Source organism: Mustela erminea, chromosome 6 (assembly GCF_009829155.1).
Source record: "Mustela erminea isolate mMusErm1 chromosome 6, mMusErm1.Pri, whole genome shotgun sequence".
Taxonomy (NCBI): domain Eukaryota; kingdom Metazoa; phylum Chordata; class Mammalia; order Carnivora; family Mustelidae; genus Mustela; species Mustela erminea.
The window spans coordinates 135,651,355-135,674,993 of record NC_045619.1 but is presented as its reverse complement, the minus strand read 5'-3'; the positions used below and the strand labels follow the sequence as shown (position 1 = coordinate 135,674,993).

At 44.8% G+C, this 23,639-nt stretch overlaps 1 protein-coding gene across 9 annotated transcripts in view; it reads left to right on the top strand.

The window, feature by feature from the left end:
- Positions 1 to 23,639, top strand: part of CELF2 (CUGBP Elav-like family member 2) — a 504,997-nt gene that overhangs the window by 200,957 nt on the left and 280,401 nt on the right. Inside the window, exon 1 of one of the 9 annotated variants that reach the window (XM_032350033.1) lies at positions 9,937 to 11,817. The exons of 5 other annotated variants lie outside the window; for them this stretch is intronic. In XM_032350033.1, coding sequence (XP_032205924.1) covers positions 11,744 to 11,817 — 74 coding nt within the window. In that variant the 5' untranslated portion in view covers positions 9,937 to 11,743. Of the gene's footprint in view, positions 1 to 9,936; positions 11,818 to 12,232; positions 12,343 to 23,639 lie in introns of those variants that run through there. 3 more of the 9 variants (XM_032350034.1, XM_032350035.1, XM_032350041.1) reach the window with 3 other exon arrangements.

Sequence of the window (23,639 nt, the reverse complement as noted above, 5' to 3'; positions counted from 1 at the left end):
AAAGACCTCTGTTCATGCATGGCGTCCTGGGTCCCTATGTATTGAAAGCAAATATTTGTCTCCTGCTTCTGTGTTAGGGTTCGATCACATACCAAGAATGAGCCACCACTGACCTTTTGGGAAGCAGAGAAAGAATTATGATGGAATTGGCATCCTGCTTTGAAAAATGTAGTCTTTTGTTTATTTGCTAGCAGACATTGTAGCACTGAATACATCTTTGGGTCTGACAATGGGACCGGTTGAACAATGGAGCTGTCAAACTAGCTTAATGCATGTCTGGGGCTTTTTTTTTTTTCTTTCTCAACACCCTTTTTATCTGCTTTAATCTTGTTTGTATAGACTCTACAGAATGAAGAGCTTTTAGAGCGGCTTGTTTGTGGTTTTGTGCTTTTAAAAAAATTTAATATCTACCATTCATAGAGCTTTTTGCATTTTGCAGCGATGTTGGTTGGATTAAGTTAGAGATTTATTGCTTACCTCTCTGTTAACTACAGAAAGCAATGTATTGATTGAGACTGCTTGTAATACCATTATCATTCTGGCAAATACCTTGTTATCAGACATGCCTCTACAGTGTTTAATGCTGGAGGATTTTAAATTTGCCTGTTTGGTGGACTCCCGGAACATAGCAGGAAAGAGAAGTTAAGGGACATATTTTTGATATTTAAGTAAATTGTCATTTCTAGCCTCTTTTTTCCTCTTTTGGCATCCAGGTAGATAGATGAGTTGGAAATTCGAGGACACGTGAGAACTTTTGCCCTTAGAATATTGGTCATAAACTATTGTTCCATAACCTATTTAAGTTATTAAGTTCAAGGTCTCTGTGGAACAAATTGATTGTTGATATATGGTTATGTGCTCATCAAATGCATTTTTATGCACAGCAAACATTTCTCATGTCTAAAGAAATCTTGATTTTATAAAAGAAGCACTGGTTTCTAAGGTGAAAACAGTTCAAAAAGAGGAAATGGGGAAAATCTGTTTCAAACTTCTCAAATATTGAAACCATTTTACTCTCATGCTTAATGTAAAGGAACTGGTCTAGAATTCTCAGTGGCCGTTGATTTACATGAAAATCATCTTACTAAGGTTGGTTTCTTTAAAGAATTTCTCTTATCTAACACTTGAGTGTCTGGCTTAATTGGTTGTTCGTGCCACAGCAAAATACTGAAAAATATTCATAAATGTACAAAGGAAGATTAAGGACCTAACTTTTAAACACAAAAGGGAATCATCTTAAAGGGCAAAAAAAATTTTTTTTAATATTTAGTTACAAATATTTCCTCTTGAATTGTACTGTGGTTCAAGTTAGGGATGCTCTCAGTAAATAAGGAGCAAAAAGCATTCCGCATAAAAAACACAGTTAGGGAATATTAACTATTTTTTAGAGTTTGGACATGCATTTTAATTTTTTTTAACTTAAGGTGAAATGTTATAAAATATCTAATTCAGAACTATTAAAATTAATGTTTCAGGCTAAATAAATTGCATTCTCAAGTGTAAATTTTCTGTTGCCAGTATATTCAGAGCCTGGGCGGACCCAAAAGGTATTTGTAGTAGAATAAAATTTCAAAAGTTATCCATTGTGAATAGAGTGGATTTTAAATGCATACTTAATATGTTCTCTTACTTCCGATGGGATCTGGACTGCTCATTCCATCGGGTATGCCAATAATTGCTTTTAGGATGAGCTCATAAAAGGTAATTGGCGAAGCTTTATATCTGAAGCCCACTGTTACCAGCACCCCTCGATTCTGCTTTCATGGGAAATTTTTATTCCAAACAAAGGCTGCAAAGCAATTTTTTGTGGTTTGGGAGAAAAGTAGTCCTCTGTGCTCCCTAGCTGCTTGTCGGTAGCACACTGAAATAAGGAAATAACTTGGAAGCCTCCATGTTGAATTTTTTGACTCTATTACAATTATTTACCCGTGATTCATTCACTTTAATCCCTGGGTGGTCATAATTAGGTCCGAGAACAAGGGAGATCCTTTCTCACTTTGCTTCACCTGTGGTTTGATCAATCACCAGCTTTCGGAGTTTGGGGACCCCCATTCCTGTGTCCAGCTTGCAGGTATCTTTTCCTTTAGCCTCATGGGGACGGTATGAGGCCTGAAGTTGGCAAACTTGTTTGCATCTAATTGCACAGCAGTAAGAAGATATGTAATCTGTATCCTGCCATTAGCCTCCACGTGGGATGATCCCCCCCACAGTGACCTAAACAAATGTCAAAGTAAATTTTAATTCTAAGCCTCGACTTGCAGAAAAGGAATAGCAAAAGATTCAAACTGGGAAAATGGCTTCTTTCAATAGAGTAACGATTGTGCCCAGAGTCCCTTCACACACGAGCCTTGGGAATACTCACACAGCTGTGTTCGGCCGAACACAGACCGAGATCTGTAAGCTCCGCGTATTAATGCTCTTTTATTTGTTTAGATGAAACCTCACATTTTTTTTTCTTTTTTAAAATAGGAGTGTGTGCTGTTGCAAAAATACCCCTTTGGGGCTGAAAAACAAAGAGCATTTGATTAATATTCTTATCTTGAACTTGATGGCAAGTGCAGATTGTGCGTGAATACCTAGGAAGTCATTCACGGAATGATTCAATACCAATTATTGTCATCAGGGGGGTTAATTAGGTGAAAATGTGACTGATGGAAAGTTCATTGCGCTCCGCCCTGGAAACGCCCAGGACAGGTAAAGTGCAGAAGGAGGAGGGTTGTGTGGAGATGGTGGTTCTGGGCTCAAGGGGCCAGAATTTATAGACGAAAACCATCCCCTGAGCTGGTGTAACTGTGGCAGTGGGGAAATAAGAAATGCCCAACTTCATTTCTCGAATGGCGAGGTCTATAAAGTCATTAACAAGACGCAGTTCATTCATGGGCACGTTCCCAGCCCCGTAGCGTTTCTCTGAACCTTTTCCAGTAGGAGAAAGTTATGGTCCCTTCTGTGGTGCAGGAATGCCTTGGTTCGTCTTCGTCAGCCGTCACTGCATTTCTTTCCACACTTTGGAAATTCCTGGGGGCGTTGGTGGAGAGGGGCGGGTTTCCCCCCTCCCTAAAACTGTTGCTTCTCCGATGGTTATTGGCTTTGGGAGTTTTTCTGAACTCACGGTGACTTTTGTTCTGGTAAGGTAAGACCAAGGCATTGGTTTGGAGAGGACTGAAGTTCGTGGCATTTTCTTAACTGACATTGGGGAGAGGGTGTCAGAGGAAGGAAAGCATATGTGAGGCTTTAATGTGTTGCCCATTAAGAACTGAAATGAGGTGTCCAGGGGCCTCAGCACCTTTCCAATCACATGGTAGCAGTCTACAGAGATGGGAGTGACACGGAAGCTAGGCATACACGTAAGAGTGTGTGGTGTGTGTGTGTGTGTGTGTGTGTGTGTGTGTGTGTGAACCTCCACTCAACTCTGAAAAGTGCTTGTTAACCCTAATTTGGGATGAGGTACCCTTTGTTCCCACACCCAACCTTCTGTTCCATGCAATGTCGTTAGGGATTATCACGCACAGGTATGTTTCACGGCTCTGTCGCTTTTTTCTCTGGTCGTGACTGATCTCAGCGCATTTTCTTATATGTCAAAGCCATCACGGTTAACAGGAAATGGCGTCTGTGGGGAGGAGATGACACCAGCCCGGAATGACATGTATTACCAGGGCAGCTTGGGCTGTTACCTCAGCCCATTCCAAGTATCCACCCGCGACTGGCTGCTTGGGATCAGGGTGAATCACTGGAGCTTGTAAGACACAACTTACCAGGATGCCCTCCGAGAACAATAAAAACTAGGATCTCCCCCAGAAAATCATTCAGCTTGACAAACTTAGGAGGACTTGAGATTGAAAATTGTAGCAATGATATACCTGGCTTTTTTAATCCCTCTCTTGAGAAAGGTTGCAGCCGCAACGGGTTAAAAAAAAAAAGAAAAAAATCGCTTTTGGACTCTGTGAACTGGCTTACCCATTCATTCAGATGTGATTCAGGAAACGTCTCTGGAAATGAAAACTCCCAGAGTCGGTGGTAAGAGGCGTGGTATGTTCCAGCAATTAGGATTCATTTGGACCCTCTCTTTGGAAACTGACCCGATGGAAAGGGATAGAGAGCTTCCCTCAATCCCCAGGATGCTCAGGGCCCGCTCTCTGTAAACCACAAGCTTGCCCTTCCCTCTGGTTTAGGCTGTTGGCCCTCAAAATGGAAGGTGTCAGTGGAACTTTAATACTGTCAGAACAATAGGATTAGAACTGGCTTTCAGGTTGAAACAAAGATTGGGTTGAGTGGGATTGGGTGGTATGGGGGAGATTATGATTGGAAGTAAGGAATAAAACTAAAATTTATCAACAGTCTATGCCTGGCACTGCATTGGGTGGGTTTTAAAAATTTTATATGTTAATCCTCACAAACATCCGAGAGTGACAGGTAGACATGTTTCCATCATTTTATTTTTTTTTAAGATTTTATTTATTTATTTGACAGAGAGGTCACAAGTAGGCAGAGAGGCAGGCAGAGAGAGAGGAGGAAGCAGGCTCCCCGCTGAGCAGAGAGCCCGATGCGGAACTCGATCCCAGGACCCTGAGATCATGACCTGAGCGGAAGGCAGCGGCTTAACCCATTGAGCCACCCAGGCGCCCTGTTTCCATCGTTTTAAAGATGAAAAACTGAGACAGAGAAAGGTAGATTAACGGTTCTGCGGGCCCACAGCCTGTAAGGGAGGGACTTGAACTCAGGACTCAGCCAGACTCCTTCCCCACTAAACTGAAAGCATAACTGTTGGATATCTGACACTTTAAAGTCATCTGTTCCTCTTGTGCTACATTTGCACCACAGCCTTTGACTTGCACGTGCCTCAGGGTTTTGCCGAGGAAGTGGTACTGTAAGAAAAAAATAATGAACACGAAAGGAAAACTCGCAGTGGTGTTTGCTTCTGGCTTCTAATGACTCCCCTTCTGTCCTCACTCATCTGCCTTCTAGTTCATGAGGTCTTTGAATTCAAGCATGCTTTGCCTTGCTTTCCTCGGGCCTTAAGCTCTACAGTGGGAATAGGCGTTGGCAGAAAAAAAGAGAGAATTTTGAAACATTATGAAGTTGAAATGTAACTTTTGGTCCCTCAGAGGGGCCAAAACCTGTCCGATCGCAATCATAACCAATCACGGCACAAGTATATATTGAAGTCAATCTGAGACATACTTCCAGACATCTAGAAACTCACAACAGTCATCAAACGGAGGAAGCATAGCAAGTAGAAAGGTCTCAGGGTTTGAGGCAGAGGACTGGGAGTTGAACTGGCCTGTGCATTAAGAATGAGTGAGAAGGATAACTGTCCTGTTATTAAAACAAAGCAAAGCAAGATCCTTAACTCCCTCTGCTTTGCTCCCCAGACCCAAAGTCTTTCACACCTCTCCTGCTCCCTAACCTTGCCATATTCCTACAAAATAGAACAAATGTACCTATTAGCCTCCAAAGCATCTTGAGATTGAACTATGGGGTAACATAAAGATTTACACTCAGCAGTGGAGATAAGATAGGACAGGACACGTTCCACTTAGCTTGGGAAGATAGCTAAGGCTCCTGTTTGCGAAGACTTAGGGTAGTTCTTTTAAGCAGAAGAAAAAAAAAATATTTGCCCCTAATGGACTTTAGGGGAATTAGAATCAAAAGCAAATTTAAATAAAGAGTCATCTGGGATTTTCAAAAACTTCTATCATAAGCTAAAAATGGCTAGAGATTTGAACCATATTATAGGGAAAAAATAAATTTCCTGTACTCAAAACCTTAATGTATTTTCAACCTACATGTCATTTTAATAGCTTTGTTATGTAATTGCTGTAGTAATAATTAGGTTAGCACATTGCACCTTTTATTTGAGGATCATGGTGGACTTCGATTTTTCGGCCATTTGTCCCTACGAGGAAACGCTGGCCATGCCCATGCCAGAGGTCTAGCTGATGAATCAGTACCTCAAAGGACGCGTTCCCCGTGTCCATCATCAAGTCTTTGACAGAATCAGATGCAGAATCAAACAGGTTTGGTTCCTCAATCTTCTCACCTTTTCCACTCAGTTGGAAAGTAGCATTTGTCTTCAAGAGTGTGACCTGCACACACCCTATCAGGTGGTTTCTGGTCCTGGAAACCAAGGCTCTGTGACGGCGACCCGTCACCATTGTGGGCAAAGCGGATTCTTGTGTTTTGTTTTACAGAAACCCGAGATTTTGCCCTCTTCATCTTCATTCTTCTTCCGGATGTATTTGTTTAGGAAAAAAGAGAGAGAGACGTTCGGGCACGTGGGGCTGTCGTACCTCTGGGGCTGCCTCTCCAGCTGAGGTCTGGACGGTTGCCAAAATCTGCCTGAGACAGCCCCACCCCAAGGTCTCAAACTCACATTTCCTTGTCCCCGTGCCCCCCACCCCACCACCTGTTGCTGCTCTCTCTCTCTCTCTCTCTCTCTCTGTGGACCTCGTGTCTGCCCCACTGCTGTACCCACCCAGCTGTTGGGCTCAGCTGTTGCATTTCATCAGGCAGAAATTTCTCCTTTTTTCATGGAACAACACATGACAGTAAGATGAGAACTTGTGGCCAATTGGGGACAATCTTTTGTAGGGGTTGGGAGGGGGGATGTTGGAGGGCACATTGCCAGAGAATTAAACGCCTCATGCTGATGGGTATAAATTTTGTTCCTGCCGCCAGCCTGGCACCAGATAAGGGTACCTGGTGTGGTCCGACCCATCTCGGGATCTTCCGGAAGCCAATGGAACATTCCTCCAGAGGTTTTCACTGAGTGCCTTCGTGTGCAGAGCAACACACTAGACCTTTTTCCTCTGCCCACTGTTTCTTCACTCTTCTCCACGTTCATGCCCTGTGTCCTCACTTCATGGGACACACAGACTTGCATCCACCCCCTCCCGCCCTCTGGTCATGTCTGGAAAGGAATCCCCTGGCTCACTCCAAGACAGCTGTTCCCAGTTCAGAAACCAGCTCTGGTCAAGGCGAGGCAAACGTGCAGATTAAGCAACCAACCGCAACTCCCTTCACTGTGATAGTCACCTGCCTCCCCAGACATGCAGCTGTAGGGGGAAGCTTCTGGCATTGTCTGGCTGCCATCTGAGAGAGGAAGCTAAAAAGAAGGCAGCGCTGGTATCATGGAGAAAGGCAGGGGGAAGGCCAAGGTGGAGAGAGAAGTGATGAGCTGGCTGGGCTCTGGGTCTGACAGACCCACAGTGTTAACATTCCATCCCCTTGGAATGGAAGCTTCTGGAAACTCTAGAGGGGCGTCTCATTTCGGAGCACGAAGGTATGTATACAGAGAACCATCTTCATTTTGAGGACCTCTTCAGAAGGAAGTTAAATTCGCCATTATGTATTTTTGCTTTATTAAAAACAGATTCAGAAAAACACAAGATTGCAAAAAGCCAGTAGCAGCTGTTCTCGAGGGAGAGTGACTACTTAAAATTCCCGTAAAAATGTAAAATAAGACTTTAATAACTGCTTCATCTTGATTGGCATTTAATTTTATTTAAGTCCTTTCAGGGATGTGACAAAGTCACCATTCCAGAAGCTTTCGATTGAAAAGAGGGGCTGGGAGGAGGTTAATGAATAATAAAGTGCTCGTTTTAAATTTATAATTCGTGATAAAGGTATTTTTAAGGGATACCTTATGGGATGAAGAAAAAATATATTTGAATGTATCACGTAAGGATCTGTTTGGGTTTTTTTAAGCACATGAAAAACACCATTGTTTATGTTTGCAAGTTGCTAATGAAACTGGAGTAAGCCAAGAACAAACACATGGCCACAAAGTCAGATACTCTCTCAGGTACTTAAAATTCATGTGGATTTCAAATTTATTGGCTAGAAATGATGGGAAATCCCCTCATAGGGCCTGTATTTCTTGCTCCAAATGGCTCTGAGCACATTAGGCTTTTTTTTTTTTTTTTTTTTTTCCTAAGCTAAAACAGCTATGTTAATAACATTTGAATTTGAAAATGTGATAGGGGAAAGATGTTTTGGAGTCCAGTTTGTAATGGTGAACCAGAAGTGGAGGGGGTGGGAGAGAGACCCTTTTGTGAAGGTGGCTTTTTGAGTAAACGGAGCAGGACTGATACGACTATGATAGCGTAGCCGAGAGTCTCGTGCTTTTAAAGAGACTGCAATGTGTGACGTCGTGTGTGGGAACTATTAAAAACTGGAAACTTGTCATAAAATAGACAAGGTGGTCTGTAGAGGAAGAATAATTGTTTGCTTATAAACACCAATCACCGTGTCTCAAGCACCCATCTCTAAGTTATGGTTGTGAACTTTGTGTGAAAATATTGAAAGCTCTCTAATCAAGGGACTGTATTCTGGTTCACTGATGGAGTGGGGTGACAGGGATAGGATTCTTCTGGTTGTCTCAGTGTGTACTCTGAGCACAAATACATTTTATTAGCACGCTGTTACTATTGAGAGGTTGTGGTTTTTTTGTTTTGTTTTGTTTTGTTTTTTTTAATGGCAGTGATCATTCAGTGCTCAAACAATGACCCTTGGAGAAAACTCAGTTTGAGATGAGGCACGAGGGGGGGGAAGGCTTGCTGAAGCAGCACAGTACCACCCCCCCCCCCATTGCCTTAGAAGGCCTCATATAAAATGAGGTCATTCAGAAACTTTCCCTTGAAGTGCTTCCAATTCTTGAATTGCCTTTTGTTTGGGAAATGAATAGCAAGTTGATTAAAAAAAAAAAAAGACAATTAGGGAAGGTAGGGGGATGGGCCTAGGGAAGAGGTTAAGGGTTTTCTACGGTGAAGTGAAAACCAGGAGGAACCTTCATTGTTCCCAACAGACCAGTCCCCAGTGATGGCGGCACACACTGGTGTGCCCAACCAGGTCAAGTCCACGAGAGGGCCCCGCTGAGGGCCTCATCCCGTTTCAAGGCTGTTGATAAGATCCTTGGATATAAAATAGCTCCATTGAACCCAAGTGTTCACCAGCGGCCCAGTGGAGCTGTCTGCCAAAAAACTGACTGCCAAAACATGATACCTGGTGGTTCATTACTGCATGAAAATTAAAAAAGGGACCCCATTGAGTTGTTTTTAGATTTTGTTTTTCCCTTCTGCCAAAGCAGTGAAACGAGAAATTTATGCCTTTCATCAGGTGATATTTGGTTGGCTGTTTTTGTTTTATTTTCGTTTTTAGACTCAAGAGCTATTGAAATTGGTATTTTTTTTAAAGGGCTATTGTGCATGTGCTATGATCATGGAATGACCTATGGGTGTGTGCGTGTGTGTGTGTGTGTGTGTTTTGTTTCTCTTTGGCACCTACATCAGGTACCTGTACAATCACTGTAGTATTTGTGTATTTGGCAGCCAAACTGTTTAAACTCAGCTGCCATCCATAAGCATTCCTTGGTTCGCATCGTCACGGTATCCAATGTAAGAATGAGTTTTCTTTTTGTATCTGACCCTGGTTTTGCTTCTAACTTTAAATGGCAAAAGCAAATGTGCTTTGAAAACTCGGGTATGCTGTAGTTAAATAAGGCAATAACCTATGCACTGGTAATTCTGTCTCTATGACCTACTTACACACTACTTCACCCTCCTCATAGTATGATTAAAAGCTGCTTGGAATCCACTATTGCCTCAAGGGATTTGAGGCTAGAATTGAACAAACTGCTGAGAAGGCTTAAGTCAGTAAGAAGGCTTCCCTACAGCTTCTCCCAACTAATTCACATGCAATTAAAGAGAAAATAAATATTTCAGAAGTGTACATGTTAATGAAGCTTCTTCTACCTTATAGAATGTAGATATGTAGCTTTTTGGAAATATTTCTCCCTTTGATTAACACGCTTGTGTTTTGCTTCTGTTCTAGAGGCCAGTTCTGTTCATTCTTAAAATAAATTTGTTATATAGTCAGCTCATTATATACATTTGGGATTTATATAAATAATGTATGAAAACCGAGAACTGACAAGGTTGGTCTCATTTACCCAGTTAATCACTTTATTAAGATTATTGAAAGACCAACAAAATTCTTATAATTTCAAAGGCTGCCTTTGGAGCTAGGGAATAAATGGAAATTAGTGCTATCAGGAAAAGTCTGGGTACTTTGGATCCAAGAATTCATTTTATTGTATCTGCTTTTCAATTCCGTATAGGTACCTAGACCTTGTTCCTCAGACGGCAGTATTTTCAAATGAAGGTTAGTCCTAGCCCTATATTGGCCTTGGAATTAGAACCATCTCGGTCAAAACCAGATCTATGGTTCAGCTGAAGAAGGAAATCGAGTCCATTAAGTATGTATGGACTTAATTGAATACTCCAGGCCTGTTACTTCATAGCGCTCAGTCCATCAAGCCTGGATTTAAAATTGGTATATAAATACTTCTTTTCTTTCATCATCTCCAAAGATGGTCAGTTTTCTCATCCCCCAGGAAGTTGGTGAGAGTAGCTCTTTTCTCCATGTTATTGTGTTTGATAACATCTCACACCTGATATATCTGACTACACACGTGACTTAATTGCTTAACCCCCTGATTACCGTGACTACATCGCCAGGTGTGAAAAATAAAAGTGATTACCAGAAAGAGGCAAACTCGAAACTTCTGGTAAGCAATTAATGTTGCTGCTTTGCACAGGAACTATGAGAAGTTTTAGGTACTTGTGACATTGTGAGATGTTTGGTTTCATCCTAATAACCAAACAACGGCAGGAGTGAGTGAGAAAGCCACCATTTACTTACCGTTCGAGAATTTTGCAAACCACTTGGGAAAATTAAACTCCCCGCTTCTCTTCATTTGTGAGATTTTGGCCCTTCTCAAGCCCTATTAGTAAATAGTTGCAAATCTTAAAATGGGTGTTTAAGTTTCACGTCCACTACGTTATAGATCTCACAGCCTTTCAATGAAGTCACCGTTGCTTTTCGGTAGTTTTATGAAATCCTAGAAAAATGACAGATTTGATTTCTTCTTAAAAGAAAACGTGATTACTGCCATTCGCATTCTCCCAACTTCGTCTTCGTTGTGGAGAGGATACAAAGCCGATGTAATTGTGTGGAGATTGAGTCCTCTTTGTCCCTAAAGCATTGGGCTAGGTGCCTAAATGTCACTTGGGCCATTTATCTGATATGCACTTGGGCTAGCCACGACTGCTGTATCGGTTGTTATTGTTAGTTCATACCCTGGCGAGCAGATCGCCCAGAAAAGCGTCTCAGCGAACACTCCTGGGGGTTCCGCGTCGCTCGGGCTTGGGAGCTGGGTTTTGCCGGGCATGGGAACTGGGCTCTGGCAATCGGGTGGCACTCAATCTCCTAGAGCGGTCGTTCGGGCCCCGTGCCAGGCGCCGTGGAATCAGGGGATCGAGCGCCACTGGCCCGAGTCAGCGTGCTGAACTAGTTTGCCTTGCTGCAGGCTGGGGGCCCTCGGAAAGTCCGGCTATTTTTAAAGCTGGTGAGCTCAGCTTCCCCAGCCGCCGGCCTCGGGCGGGTCCCTCCCTCCGGGGGCCGGGCGGGCGGGCCCGCAGGGGTTAAGCGGCGGCGCGGCGGGCGCGGAGCTCCGCCTCCGCTCCCCGCACCTGGCGCTCCGCAGACCGTCGCCGGGGCGCTGGCTTTCGGAGGGGATTGGCGGAGAGCGGGAGGGGAGAGGATGTGACAAGTGCCGGCTCGGGCGGCCGCCGCCGGGAGGCCGCGCGCACCTGTCCCTGCCCGTCTCGCGCCGCCCGCGGCCGCTCGGACGCGCGCACAGCCGCCCCCCGCCGCCCGAGCGCAGCGCAGCGCGCGCGCCGAGAACATGACTTCTGCCTTCAAGCTGGATTTCCTCCCGGACATGATGGTCGAGGGCCGCCTGCTCGTTCCCGACAGAATGTGAGTGGGAGCCCCCGCACCCGGGCACGCGTGGCCGCTCTCCCCCGCGCCCTCGGCCGGGCGGCTGCCGCCGGGTCTCCTCCCCGGAGCCCCCGGGGAGGGCGAGAGCGGGCGGCGGCTCGGGGCCGGCCGCCTGCCCTGGGCTTCGGAGGCGGCGCGGGGCGCGGGGCGCGAGTGTCCGGACGTGCGGCGCCGAGCCGCGCGGGGACCGGGGTCGGGGCGCGGGGACCGGGGTCGGGGCGGGGGACCGGCGAGCGGGGACCGGGGTCGGGGCGACGGGCGGCAGGCTGGGCGCGCGCTCCAGGCGGGGAGCGGCGAGCCGGGGACCAGGTGAGGAGCGGCGAGCCCGACGCGGGGTCCGGGGGTCCGGCCGGCGGGGCGCGGCGAGCGGGGCGGGGTGTGCGCGTGCACGCTCGTGTCATCTGAAATGCGGGGCTGATGGGGCTCTCGTGGCCCATTTAAAGATCCCTTCTCACCAAATGACCCGCTCCTCTGACTTCGATTTGCGAAGACTCCTCTCTGGCGGTAGGAGAGAAGACGGGGAAAAAGGGGGGTGGGGGGAGGGGAGGGGGCTGGATAATTACAAAGCATTAAAATAGCCCGGTGTACTCGGTTGCAGAAATTAGAGGTAATTTTTACGTAATCATGGTGGTTGGTCTGATGTGCGGTCTGTAATTTAATAATTAATGTGATTCTGGTGGTTTTGCGTGTCGTCAAACTAGGGTGGAGAGTTTATTGGGAGAAGTCAAGAGCTGGGATTTCGGAGGAAAGTGGATCTAATTTTTATCTGGCTCGTTAGTCTTGACAGGAAAGTTTGTCTTATCAGCTCAGGCGCTATGGGGTCCATAGCGTTCAGTCGTGTCATGAAAAAGAAACCTGCAGGGATTGCCAGAGCGGGTCGGAAAGGTCTGTGTCCATTTTAGACTGGGAATGTGTAAAATTCTCTGTTACCAGGCAAGGCGTCTGCTAGTGAGTCTGGGCGGCCGATGATCTAGTGCAAAGAAGGACTGTTATCCTTGGGAAGAGTACATACAAAATGTTTCCTCTTCTACCCGCCTTACGAGTTCACATCCATATTCTCTCTGACACCTTTGCAATCCGTAGGCCATTCAGAGCTTTATGATCCATTTCTCTGGCAACTAACTTTCCCCTTTGGTGCTAGATTCATTTTCTAGCATGCTCAATGGTATGAGTTTGAGAGATTTTTGAGAAACTCCGCAGTGGCCAATTATTTGAGCCCCTAGGATTACAAAAAAAAAAAAAAAAAAAAACACACATGGGGAAGGCAAGCATAGAATCTGTTCAGTGCAATTGTGCTTCCAGTCGATATGAAGAATGTGGACTTGCTTGCACACACGATCAGGTTCATTGTCCCAACTAAGATAATCAGATAACGTAAATTAAAATATTGAATTTCCTTTTGGCAGTTTTCTCTGGGAAATTTATCTTGATTACTAAGGTTCCCATGATACTTGTTTTGCAAGATCTCGGTCCTGTCCCCCTGAATATAGATAGATAGATAGATAGATAGATAGATATAGATATAGGTAGACAAATGTAGTCTGCATAGATGTGTAATATTTGTACGTTTGCTATTGAAAGTTTTGTATTTTCTGTTCTCTGAAGGAGTGTCGGGGGAAAGGAATTGGCTTGATTGTGAACTTATGGTCACCTGCTACTTAGGTGATTATAATATAGCTAATGAATGCTCTGTGAATTTAATATGTTAATGGTCTCCCAAAGATGCTGACGCTTGTCAGTTAAATTATGAATTATGAAACTGTCACTTGTGCTTTTCGTTTGGTGGATGAATGTGGCTTTTTCAAACTGTTTGCTCTGAATAGAGCTTTTGTATCTCAGTCACGGAGTCTCCTGTGCAAACCTTAACGTAACTTCTACCCTACTTCTCTTCTACATGCTTGTTGTTTCCAAACGGTATCTTTTGGAACTAAACTCCCATTGTTTTCAGTGCCGTCAACTATCGCTTAATTGAACTTTATTTTGGAAAAGAAAAATAGAGGTTTTGTAAATATTTGTTTCTGAGATAACTATTCTGTTGTCTTAGTCCCAAGAGCACTGTAGCATGTTTTCCAAAATAGTTTGTAATTAACTCACATTGGAGACTGTCTTTGGGGAACAGAGGTGTGTGGGAGGGCATATGACAAGCTGAAAATGTTGGAAACCAACCTAGCAGTGTATCTGATCGCCATATGCATGCCGTTGAGAAGATAGCTGTGCAGAGTTATTGTTTTGGGGACTGGTTGTCACATATGGTATATTGTCATTTGGACTAAATTGCAGTCGGCTCCATGTTGGCCTGTTTCTAAAAGGAACTTAAATAAGCAGAGGGGCTTTTCTGGTGTTGATTTTTCTAAAGCAGTAGGACATATTTCCAATGGCGTTCTCCCACAAGAATATATTACATAAGTTTGCAAGATGTAATATGTTTGAGTCCTCAAGGCAGATGAACAAATAGTTTTTCAGATGAATTATTATGCTTGATGGCCCCACGAGCCATCTAGTTTAAGCCTCTGCGGTGGGTCTGAATTGTTAGGACCTATGCTTCAAAGTCTTGGTTTTTTTAAGCATTCAGGGTCGAAACTGTAAATGGAAATAGACCTTTAAAATAATCTTAACCACTAATGTTTTGTCTTTGTGTGGCTGGAGACTATCGTTTGCAGTAAAGCATAATGAAAATAGAAATAGGTACTGAGTTCAAAAATGTTATTTTAAACTGGGGCATTTTGGAACGGGGTAGAGATGAGGGTTTCCTTTGTTTAACCTTTTTAATGATCATGTAGGTATTCGGAGGTTTTAGATGTTTTTGAATTTTTAAACGGAAAAATCTAAGAATAATGTCTTGGAAATGACAAATTGCAGGTGGAAAAAATATACAAATGCAGCTTTAAAAATATCATCATCTGTGATGTTAGAATAAGACACCAAGAAGCTATCAGTAAATTAACATGAAAATTTTTTTTTCTCACCTTCAGTCATTAACATTGTTGGAAATGAAAAGAGTTAGCCTGAGTGTAAATCCATCAACTTGGTGAATTCACCATTTTTGTTGATGAAGTCCTCCCAAGTTAAGATAACTAGAAAAATGTCCGTCCGTGTCCAGTTAAACTGAAAGGTGTTTCTAAGGGACTTTCATTGTTCAGGTTGAAAGGGGCTTTAGAGACCATCTGCCTCTGGTCAAACCTCCTCGTTTTATAGATTAAGAACATTTTTTTTTTTTTGGGGGGGGGGCAATGTGGCCAGTTCTCAAAGGCCAGGCAATTACTGCGTTCTTCCTTTACCTCCTTAAATGACAATAACATGAGTCCTTTAATTGAACACCTACTGCGCACCAAGGCACTTGATTTATCGGTCTCTAACCTTGATGATAGATCTGCAGGGGGCATATTATACCCACTGTACAGATCATGCTTAAGGAGGTTCTGTGCTTGCCCCATGCCTCAGAGACAGTAAACAGCAAAGCTATGGTTGGCTTGTGCATGTGTTATATAAAAGCCAGTTCGCACATTGTTGGGGAGGGAGGAGAGAACTGTGAATTAAATATTCGACATCAGTTTTTATCAGGAAACCAAAATTGTGCCACAGGAGAATGGTTGACCATTATAGGAAATACATAGCACTTGTCAGGATTGACTTCCTTATTTAATTCAAACTCACACTCTTATTCCATATGTTAATTCAAGGGAATATATTTTAGTTAAAAATACTTTCTGGTTTACAAGGTACCAGTAAGGTGAAGGTCAAAAGCATGAGGGTCTCCTTTTTTGACTCCCAGATGACATTTGATGTATATTTGGAAAATGCCAAAAATAAAATACAGTGATAACTGAGACTTATCACCTGATTCTTGGATGATCGTGTGAGGAATTAAAGACAGAAGACTCCAAAAGAAGAGTTATATATATGGGTTTTTAAGGAAAAATTTAAAAGTATACTTTCAGGTAGCATTTCTCAGTAAGGAATACATATGTTAGCATCAGCTGCTTCCTGAAGCCAAAAACTCAGGCCATCTTGGCAGTTTGGAACACTAATGTTCTCTTTGATCTGGCTTAGAGGTATTATACTAATTGTTAAGTATTGCTGTTTAATTGTCATTTGCTGGATTGAGATTACTCTGGCATCTCTTGATGAGATGCTGTGAACTAGGGGCCACAGGAACCTTGCAAGACAAGATAAAAAAGGAGATAAGATTTTTCAGATAGGAACCTAGTAATTAAGATTTCATGGAATCATTTAGAATGTTCTCCACCTCAGAGTGCCTCTCCCCTCCCCGCTCCAACAGCTGTAGCAACAGTGTACTTGGCCTCTGATAAAAGACTGAAATCTACTCCGCCCCCCCCTTTTTTTTTTACATAAACTTGCAAACTTTGCATTTCTCCTTACCCCTTCCTTGTGGTTTTGTGGCTTACAGATGAAATGCAGATTCCCTTAAAGGACAGGTACCGTATTGACATGCAAATCTTCTGATAAACTTGAGTGTCCTACGACCAGCACAGGGTGTGATCTCTGGCTGTCCTGTCAAAATGCAGGGGTTGTGCTCGTTTCTGAGGCCTGTGTGCAGACTTCTGCAGGGTCACTGATGTCACTGCAGCACATTCTCAAATCCGCCTTGCAACTGTGAAACAGTATCTGTAAGCATCCTTTATCTGATTGGCATTCCCCGGGAAACCTGACATTTTCAACATGTTTCAAGGAGCTAAATTCATAAGCCACCGATGCGTCACATTTCCGGTGCTGGACTTGACCCAAACTTGAGAAGTCTTTATTTCCAGTTGGAGAGTATTTACTCTGGAGGATTGCGTTTTTGTTTTTGTTTTTGTTTTTAAGGGAAGGCTCAGATTTTTGCTTTTTGTTTGCAGATTAGGGCACCACAGAGGGTCAACTGTTTGACCCTGCGATACGTGTTCTGCACGACACGGAAGGGAGGGTCTGCAAAGTACTCCTGGTTTCCAGTTCATTAGCACCAAGAAGTTCCCATGCCCCCATGTCTGTTTCCACTATCAGAGAGGGACCGGGAATACGACAGGCCAGCGTCACCGGTGTGCCACTTGGGTAGCAGTGCAGAAAATGTATTTTTATTTTTCCTTAAGAGAGAGCTGTTGTTGCTAAAGCTAAGAGACATGGAGCTGCACATCCCTGGAAAAACCTTTGTGGGAAACAAAAACTAATTAGCGCCGTAAATGCGATGCTCTCAGGTAATTGTAAAATAATTGTTCCCCTTTAGCATTATCACCGTTTAATTGTGCCATGCAGTCATCTCATGCTCTGAATCTAGACGCGAAGGGATAGAAACCTCCTTCTCCTGGGGATTTCTTTTTCATCTACTGTGAGCTTTCGACTCCTCCTAAACAGGACTTGAAAAAGAAAGGGAGAACAGGGAGATTTTTGAACGGTTTCGCCCTTCCCATTTGGCCTAAATCAGGGCGGAAAGTGATTCCTCCACCTGGTTTTATAGGAAGACCGTTCCGCTTACGTGGTCTCATTGCCTGGTGAGAATATCTGAGGTTGACATGTTCCCAGAGCTGCACCCGGAGTTTGACGAGCGGTCTGTTTCATGAACTGCAGATTCTGTATTATGTTCAGATACTGAGAGTGATACTTCAACATCAGCTGATACTTTAAAATGGAATGCTAATAAATATGTAATCCTACGGCTCTCAAAATGACAGATGAGTACAAATTCCGTTTTTGGTTAAATTTTAATTACTCCATTTGAATGAATGCCTCAGAGCCAACTTGCCAGCAAATTATTAGACCCATTTTTTCCCCCTTCTGAAGATTTATGTAAATTAGGTTTAGGCTGTATTTAGACTAAAACATCATTTTGGTTTATTATTCCGAACTTCTCTACCAGACCCCTATGCCCTTTAACTTAAGGTCGGATTTTAAATAAGTCTATTCTGAGGAGGTCTCAGTCTCAGTGGTCTGTGCTCCCTTTTGGTCCATAGGACCGTAAGTGTCAGTCCTACAGATCCATGACCAGGTCACGAGATTCCTTGAATAGTAACATCGCCTTAAAAGTGGGGTTGTGGGATATTTTGATTTTTTTTTTTTAAGATGTTTATTTTTATTTATTTATTTATTTGACAGACAGAGATCACAAGTAGGCAGAGAGGCAGGCAGAGAGAGGAGGAAGCAGCCTCCCTGCTGAGCAGAGAGCCCTGATGCGGGGCTTGATCCTAGGATCCCGGGATCATGACCTTAGCTGAAGGTAGAGGCTTTAACCCACTGAGCCAGCCAGGAGCCCCAGGATATTTTGATTTTAAGTCTTTTTCTTTCTTTCTTTTTTTTTTTTTTTAAGGTCTTAATAATTAAGGAAGCCAGTCCTTCATCTCCTTAGTAAAAGTGCTTATGCCTGTGACTGATGACTGTGGACATCCAGTTCCCCCAACCCATCAGCTGTTTTGTCTGGCATTTATAAGCTCTAGTAGGGCCCCAAGATCCCCCAGTAGCACAGATGATGATGGTGACTCACTCCTCAGAATGCAATTAATTTGACATTTTGACATAACTTTTGGGCAGCTTAAACGTGATGTTTGTGTTTTGAGTACCGTGGGAGAGTGACTTAGTTCTCCAGCTTTCCTACTAGAATCTAAAGTTCTATGATTTTTACACGGCAATGCCTAACTTCCATGCTTTTTTTATAAAGAAAGTTCACGGTTGGACTTGGGCTCACTAGACTTTAAGGTTGTATTTTCTATCCTTCCCCATAAATTATGTCTTCATTTTTTCCTGGGTTCCTTCTATAGCAGGAGAGTTGTACCACATGTATCTGCCAAAAATAAAATCAGCTGGCCCTCTCATAAGTTAAAAGAGCAAAATAGTGCTCTTCACTTGGCTGTGGTCAGTAGATGTAAGGGCTGTGTGTGTGTGTGTGTGTGTCTGTACACATACATATGCATGTATATGCACATATATGTGAAAAAATATATATGTTAGAAATGATCTTACTGGGCATAATTCTTTACTTTCTTAAAATATCTTCTGCTTAGTGATCTTTGGCTGTAAAAGTTATGAAATTGTTAGATACATTGTAACATATGTAAACGTGCCTACGTTTGTGCATTATTATCTTCACAACTGAAAATTTCAAGATTTGGGAAGCCTCAGCATCTTGACGAGAGATGGATTCAGGTTGGTGGTCCTGCTAGAAATAGGGCTCGGGCCATGTTCTGACCCTTTGGCCTAGAGCCTCTGAGTTGCTTCTATTAAAGGTGAGAGAAAAAGTCCCCCTGATAGTGCTGTCCCACCTTACTGGGTGACCCTTTTTATCCTAGCTACAAAGTCCCAGGACCTGGGGGCTCCTTCTGTTTCTCAGCTGCAATCAGGACGTTGCTGCCATTAGGGTCTTTCAGGCTTGGAGTAGGAAGGAAGACCCTTCACAGAGCAGCCTAGACAGTTGACCCTAAAAGGCCATTTTCTAGGGTAGACATAGCTGATGCCAGCCAGACCACACGCCTCACCTTGTGCCTCTTGGCCACTGCCGACCACCCTCCTCGGAGACGCAGATCATGACCCCAGAGCTTGCTGGCCCTACAGCGCAGTGTCCTTGACAGTTTCATCGTGCCTGGTGAGGGTTCCGCACGTGAACGGAGTTCCTTTAAAAGGCTAACGTGGCGGGGATCTAGGGACCCGTGAGGGGCAAGAGCGAATTGGGTGGAAACCATCCTAACGCACACGGTTGTTTTCTCTCTTTTTCCCTGCATCTCCAGGGTAAGACGTTGGGTGTCGCGCAGGTGAGGCAGAAAAAAAGTTGAAACATGACATTTCACTTGTTCCTTGAAAAACCTTAAGGGAATATAAAGATGCTGTGGAGAAGCAGGAGAAAGGCAGGCTGGGGGAGAGGACTCCTGTGTGTTGATGGAGTCGGGCTGCTCTGTTGAACCCTTCGCTCCCGATTCTCCGCAGCCCCCCTCGGATTTCCTTTAGGTTCCGAACAGAGCAGGTGCTTCTGAAGTTGGCTTTCTGCCTTTCTCTAATCGATAGCTCTTTCTGCCTCTTGATCTGCCTTTTCCTAATTGATAGCTCTTTCCTTCTCTTCTTTTCCTCTTCCCTAAGCCCATTTAATTCAGCCCTGCCCAAGAGCCTTCTCTGTGGGCAGAGAAGGGACCCCCTGCGTCCAGCTCTTGGAACCGGGAGCCCGGGGAGGAGGGTGGCATGGGAAGCCCTCGGCCATCACTTGGAGGAGACTCCGCAGAGCAGCTGCGTGTTTCTGTGCATCAAACTGTATTTTGCCTTCCGACATTATAGAAGGGGTGTTGCGTTTTCCGCGTGAGCAGAAGGGGAGCGTATTTCAGAATGATTAACTTTACGGAGGCCATTGTCTTGGGCAGCTATATTTGGCTCTGCTGCAGCTGTGTTTGCTTTCTCGAAATTGTCACCAGGAGGCCTCCAACGGCAATTATTCCCTTCAGTCCACGCTGGTGACATCTTTCCTCGTGACGCCCGTTGTCCACCCGGCCCTCTCTCCTTGGTGTCAGGATTGAAAGGCGACCCACCAGTCCTTGAGAAGCCGGATGCCCCTGAACACCGCTGCCGCCTCCCCCTCAAAGCGATTTCTTAATATCCAGTCGTGTTTATCTTACATGACGATGCTCGCTGGCAGGATTCTTATTTCTTTTCACAAAAAAGCCTTATTTTCCTGCCTCTTTTTCCCTTCTCTCTCTCTCTCTCTCTCTCTCTCTCTCTCTTTCCTTCCTTTTCTTTTGCTCTTAGATGTCAAAGGATCACTTCCAGCACCTGCTTTCCTGCCTTAACCAGAGCAGGGGCTCCTGCCTCCCGATTCTGAGCCCTGATCCGATCCTGAGCCCTGATCCGATCCTGAGCCCTGATCCGTCCCTGGCAAAACCCCGCCCTGGAGGAGAGACTGAGGCAAAGCACTTCTCTCTCTCTTAAGTGAACACTGGCCACAGAATTCACTTTTCTCCAAGGAAGAACCTAGGAAACGTTTTCATTCCACTGACTCTGTGTGTGGGTTTGAATTTTGACTTAGAAATAACTTCCTCTTGGATTGTGTGTGCGTGCGGGGATGATTGCCCTGCCTTGGGGTCTGCTTGCGTCGGGGGGACTGAGGTCACTGGGGGTGTGGCTGTAGGTGTCTCCAGCCCCTGGCTTCACTCAGCAACCGTTCAGCTGTTCCCCGGACTTTTCTTCTGGCTAGTTCCATGCCCATCTCTGGTCTCAGGGGACTTGTCAAGATTCCTCATCTAGAAAATAAGGATATTCAGATACACTCCTTACCTGTCCCACAGAATTATTGTGAGGCTAACGTTGGGAAGAGAACGATAACCTAAATATTTTATAGCTTCTTGGTACTTGAAACTGACCACAAGTTCACCTGCATTTCCTGGGAGAGTCAAGTACAGTGAAACCTCATTACACTGACGAGTTAATGTGTTCTCCCTCGGAACATTTGTGCTTTAAAGTCTCAGCCAAAGACCCATAAAGCAGTATTGCTCCCATATAAACTTCCAGAAAATGCTCAGTCCCCAGGACAACGTTGTAAAGACTGATTTTTTCCCCCTCTCCCTTCTCTGCATGATGATTGAGAAATAAAATGTGGTTCATCTTTCAACCGTGAACTCGTGGTCCGGACTTCCATCCTGGGATAGGGCTAAAGCAAAAAGCAGTATCTTCACCCAGGGTCCCCTTATGCGTGTTCTGAAAAAGCCCGTCTCTACAGCAGCTGAGACAGATCTTGATTTTCTTACGGGGAGAGAATGGGCCCCACAATACCCAGTCTGGTTCCCAGTAATGGGACTCCTAACCCTAACAGAAACCCAGCCACTGGGAAAACAATTTCAGTGATGTGCCTATGGAGAGGGCCTGTTGTAAACTCCGGCATCTAACCTCCTTATGAGGAGCTCAGGCCACAGAATGCCTAGAGCTGGAGGAGGAGAGTCTCCAAAGTGGGAAATGACTTGGAGAAGGAATCTGTGGTTTTTACGAGGTGCCACAGTGGGTCTAGGGTGTCTGTCCTGGTGGCGCCCGGCTGTAGGGTGCGTCATACTTATTCTGGTCTGTGCCTTAATAAACGGGCACTGGCTTCTCCCAACAGAGCCGATAGGGTCCTTGAGGTCCTAAGAGACCAGAGCTGCCTGAGCTAGTGTGAAGATTTGCTCCTAATGTTATAAGTCACTTGATTAAGATCCCACACCTGTTCAGATTCAGCTGAGAAGCCGACAGCCTGTCTGAGCCCGTTGGTTGAAGGATGTTCCCCAGGGATGGGCCGGGGGAAGAGTCCGCACCTGCTCTGGCTGAGACAGTGACGCTGACCGAGGATCTCCAGGTCACGAGCGTGACCTCCAAAGCTAAGCGTGCCCCGCCTCCCGGAACAGACCGCCTTGCACGAGGGTGAACCGGGCCGTCAGAGTTGATGGCCGGTCCTCGGCTCGTTGTGCCAGGAGAACGAGGCCTGGGGCCCAAAGCTGGCGGAACCTTTGGGGAAGGGGCCTGCCACCTGGCTGCCGCAGGGGCTCCTGGGCAAATTGACAGGCACTTTGCAACCAGCACATTCTGTCTGCTCAGAGTCCGAGAAGCCGAATTAACTTTGCAGGCAGCCTTTCGGTCGGGCCAAGATTTTGTGTCCAGTGGTTATAAAAAGTGACCAAAATTGGATGGTTGTCCGCCACAGAAACCACTTGGTGGCCTTTATCTTGCCCCAACGGTGTCTGATCCAAATTGATTTCTAGTTGTCTGTTCAATAAAATAATGATGTCTACCCAGAAGCCAAAAAAAAAAAAAAAAAAAAAATGTTTTCTCGTGTCAACAAAGCTGTAATTCTTTGACAACTAAATACTCCTTGTCAGATGTTTTTCTCCTGATCACTGATACTTTCAAGGATGCCGCCTTCCTATGGGTATACCTTCTGGAATGTTGTATGATACTAGCTAAGGATAGATGCCTGCCATTAGGCTAAGGAATTCATAGAAATTATCAGTAATCTTCAGAAAAATGTTTCAGGATGAGTTGTATCGTTCCTATTTTGCAAATGAGAAGAAGTTCTAGACAATGGAAGTATGTGTCTGCTTCAAGGGACCCATTTCCAAAGGCTGAGGTCTTTTCCTTGTGCCCCCTAATGTTGTGGTCCGGGAGGCTGCTTCTGTCTTTCGAGGGATTCTTAGACCCTTCCATACGGTGAGCAGATTGCATTTCTGGGGATGTTGGCGAGTGTGGATTCCGGGTATGAAATACAGTTTCTTAGCTATGACCTAATGATGATCTGCTTTTTACGTGCTCTTTCCCATAAATTACTTGTGCTTGATTTCATTTCATAGCCAGACCAGTTTCTGAGTCTAGAAGGCAAGAGTGTTGGGAGCGATGTCCGTAGGAAGAGGGACCGTAGCTGTGTCAAGCTCTCTTAACGCCTCCGGTCACACTCACTGCCGAGGTGAGGAAGCCGTTAACTTGGAACGTTCAGGCCGATCCTTCCTCCCAGATAACCGTATGTTTCACGAAGAGGTTTCTGGTGAGGACTGCATTAGGCACTTGGCCTTCTCTCTCATTTATTCCCAGCTTCTTAGTTTTTACATCCGATGGACAGGTGGCCTTTCTCAGGGGCACCTTGAGCCCAAAGCAGGCCACCTTGTGAGTTAGAAAAAGGCTCTCGGGTGACCTTCAGCTCCGCCGCCCCCCCTCAGTTGGTAACTAACTCTGTGCAGAACCCTGTTCCCTGCCCTCTCCCCACCCCCTTCATAAGTGGACCTGATAGGGGGGCAAGAGCATAAGCCAGTCTCTGGACCAAAGGATTTCAGATGACTGACAGTTCTGTCACCTTGAGTTTGGTGTCCCGTCCATTCCCAATG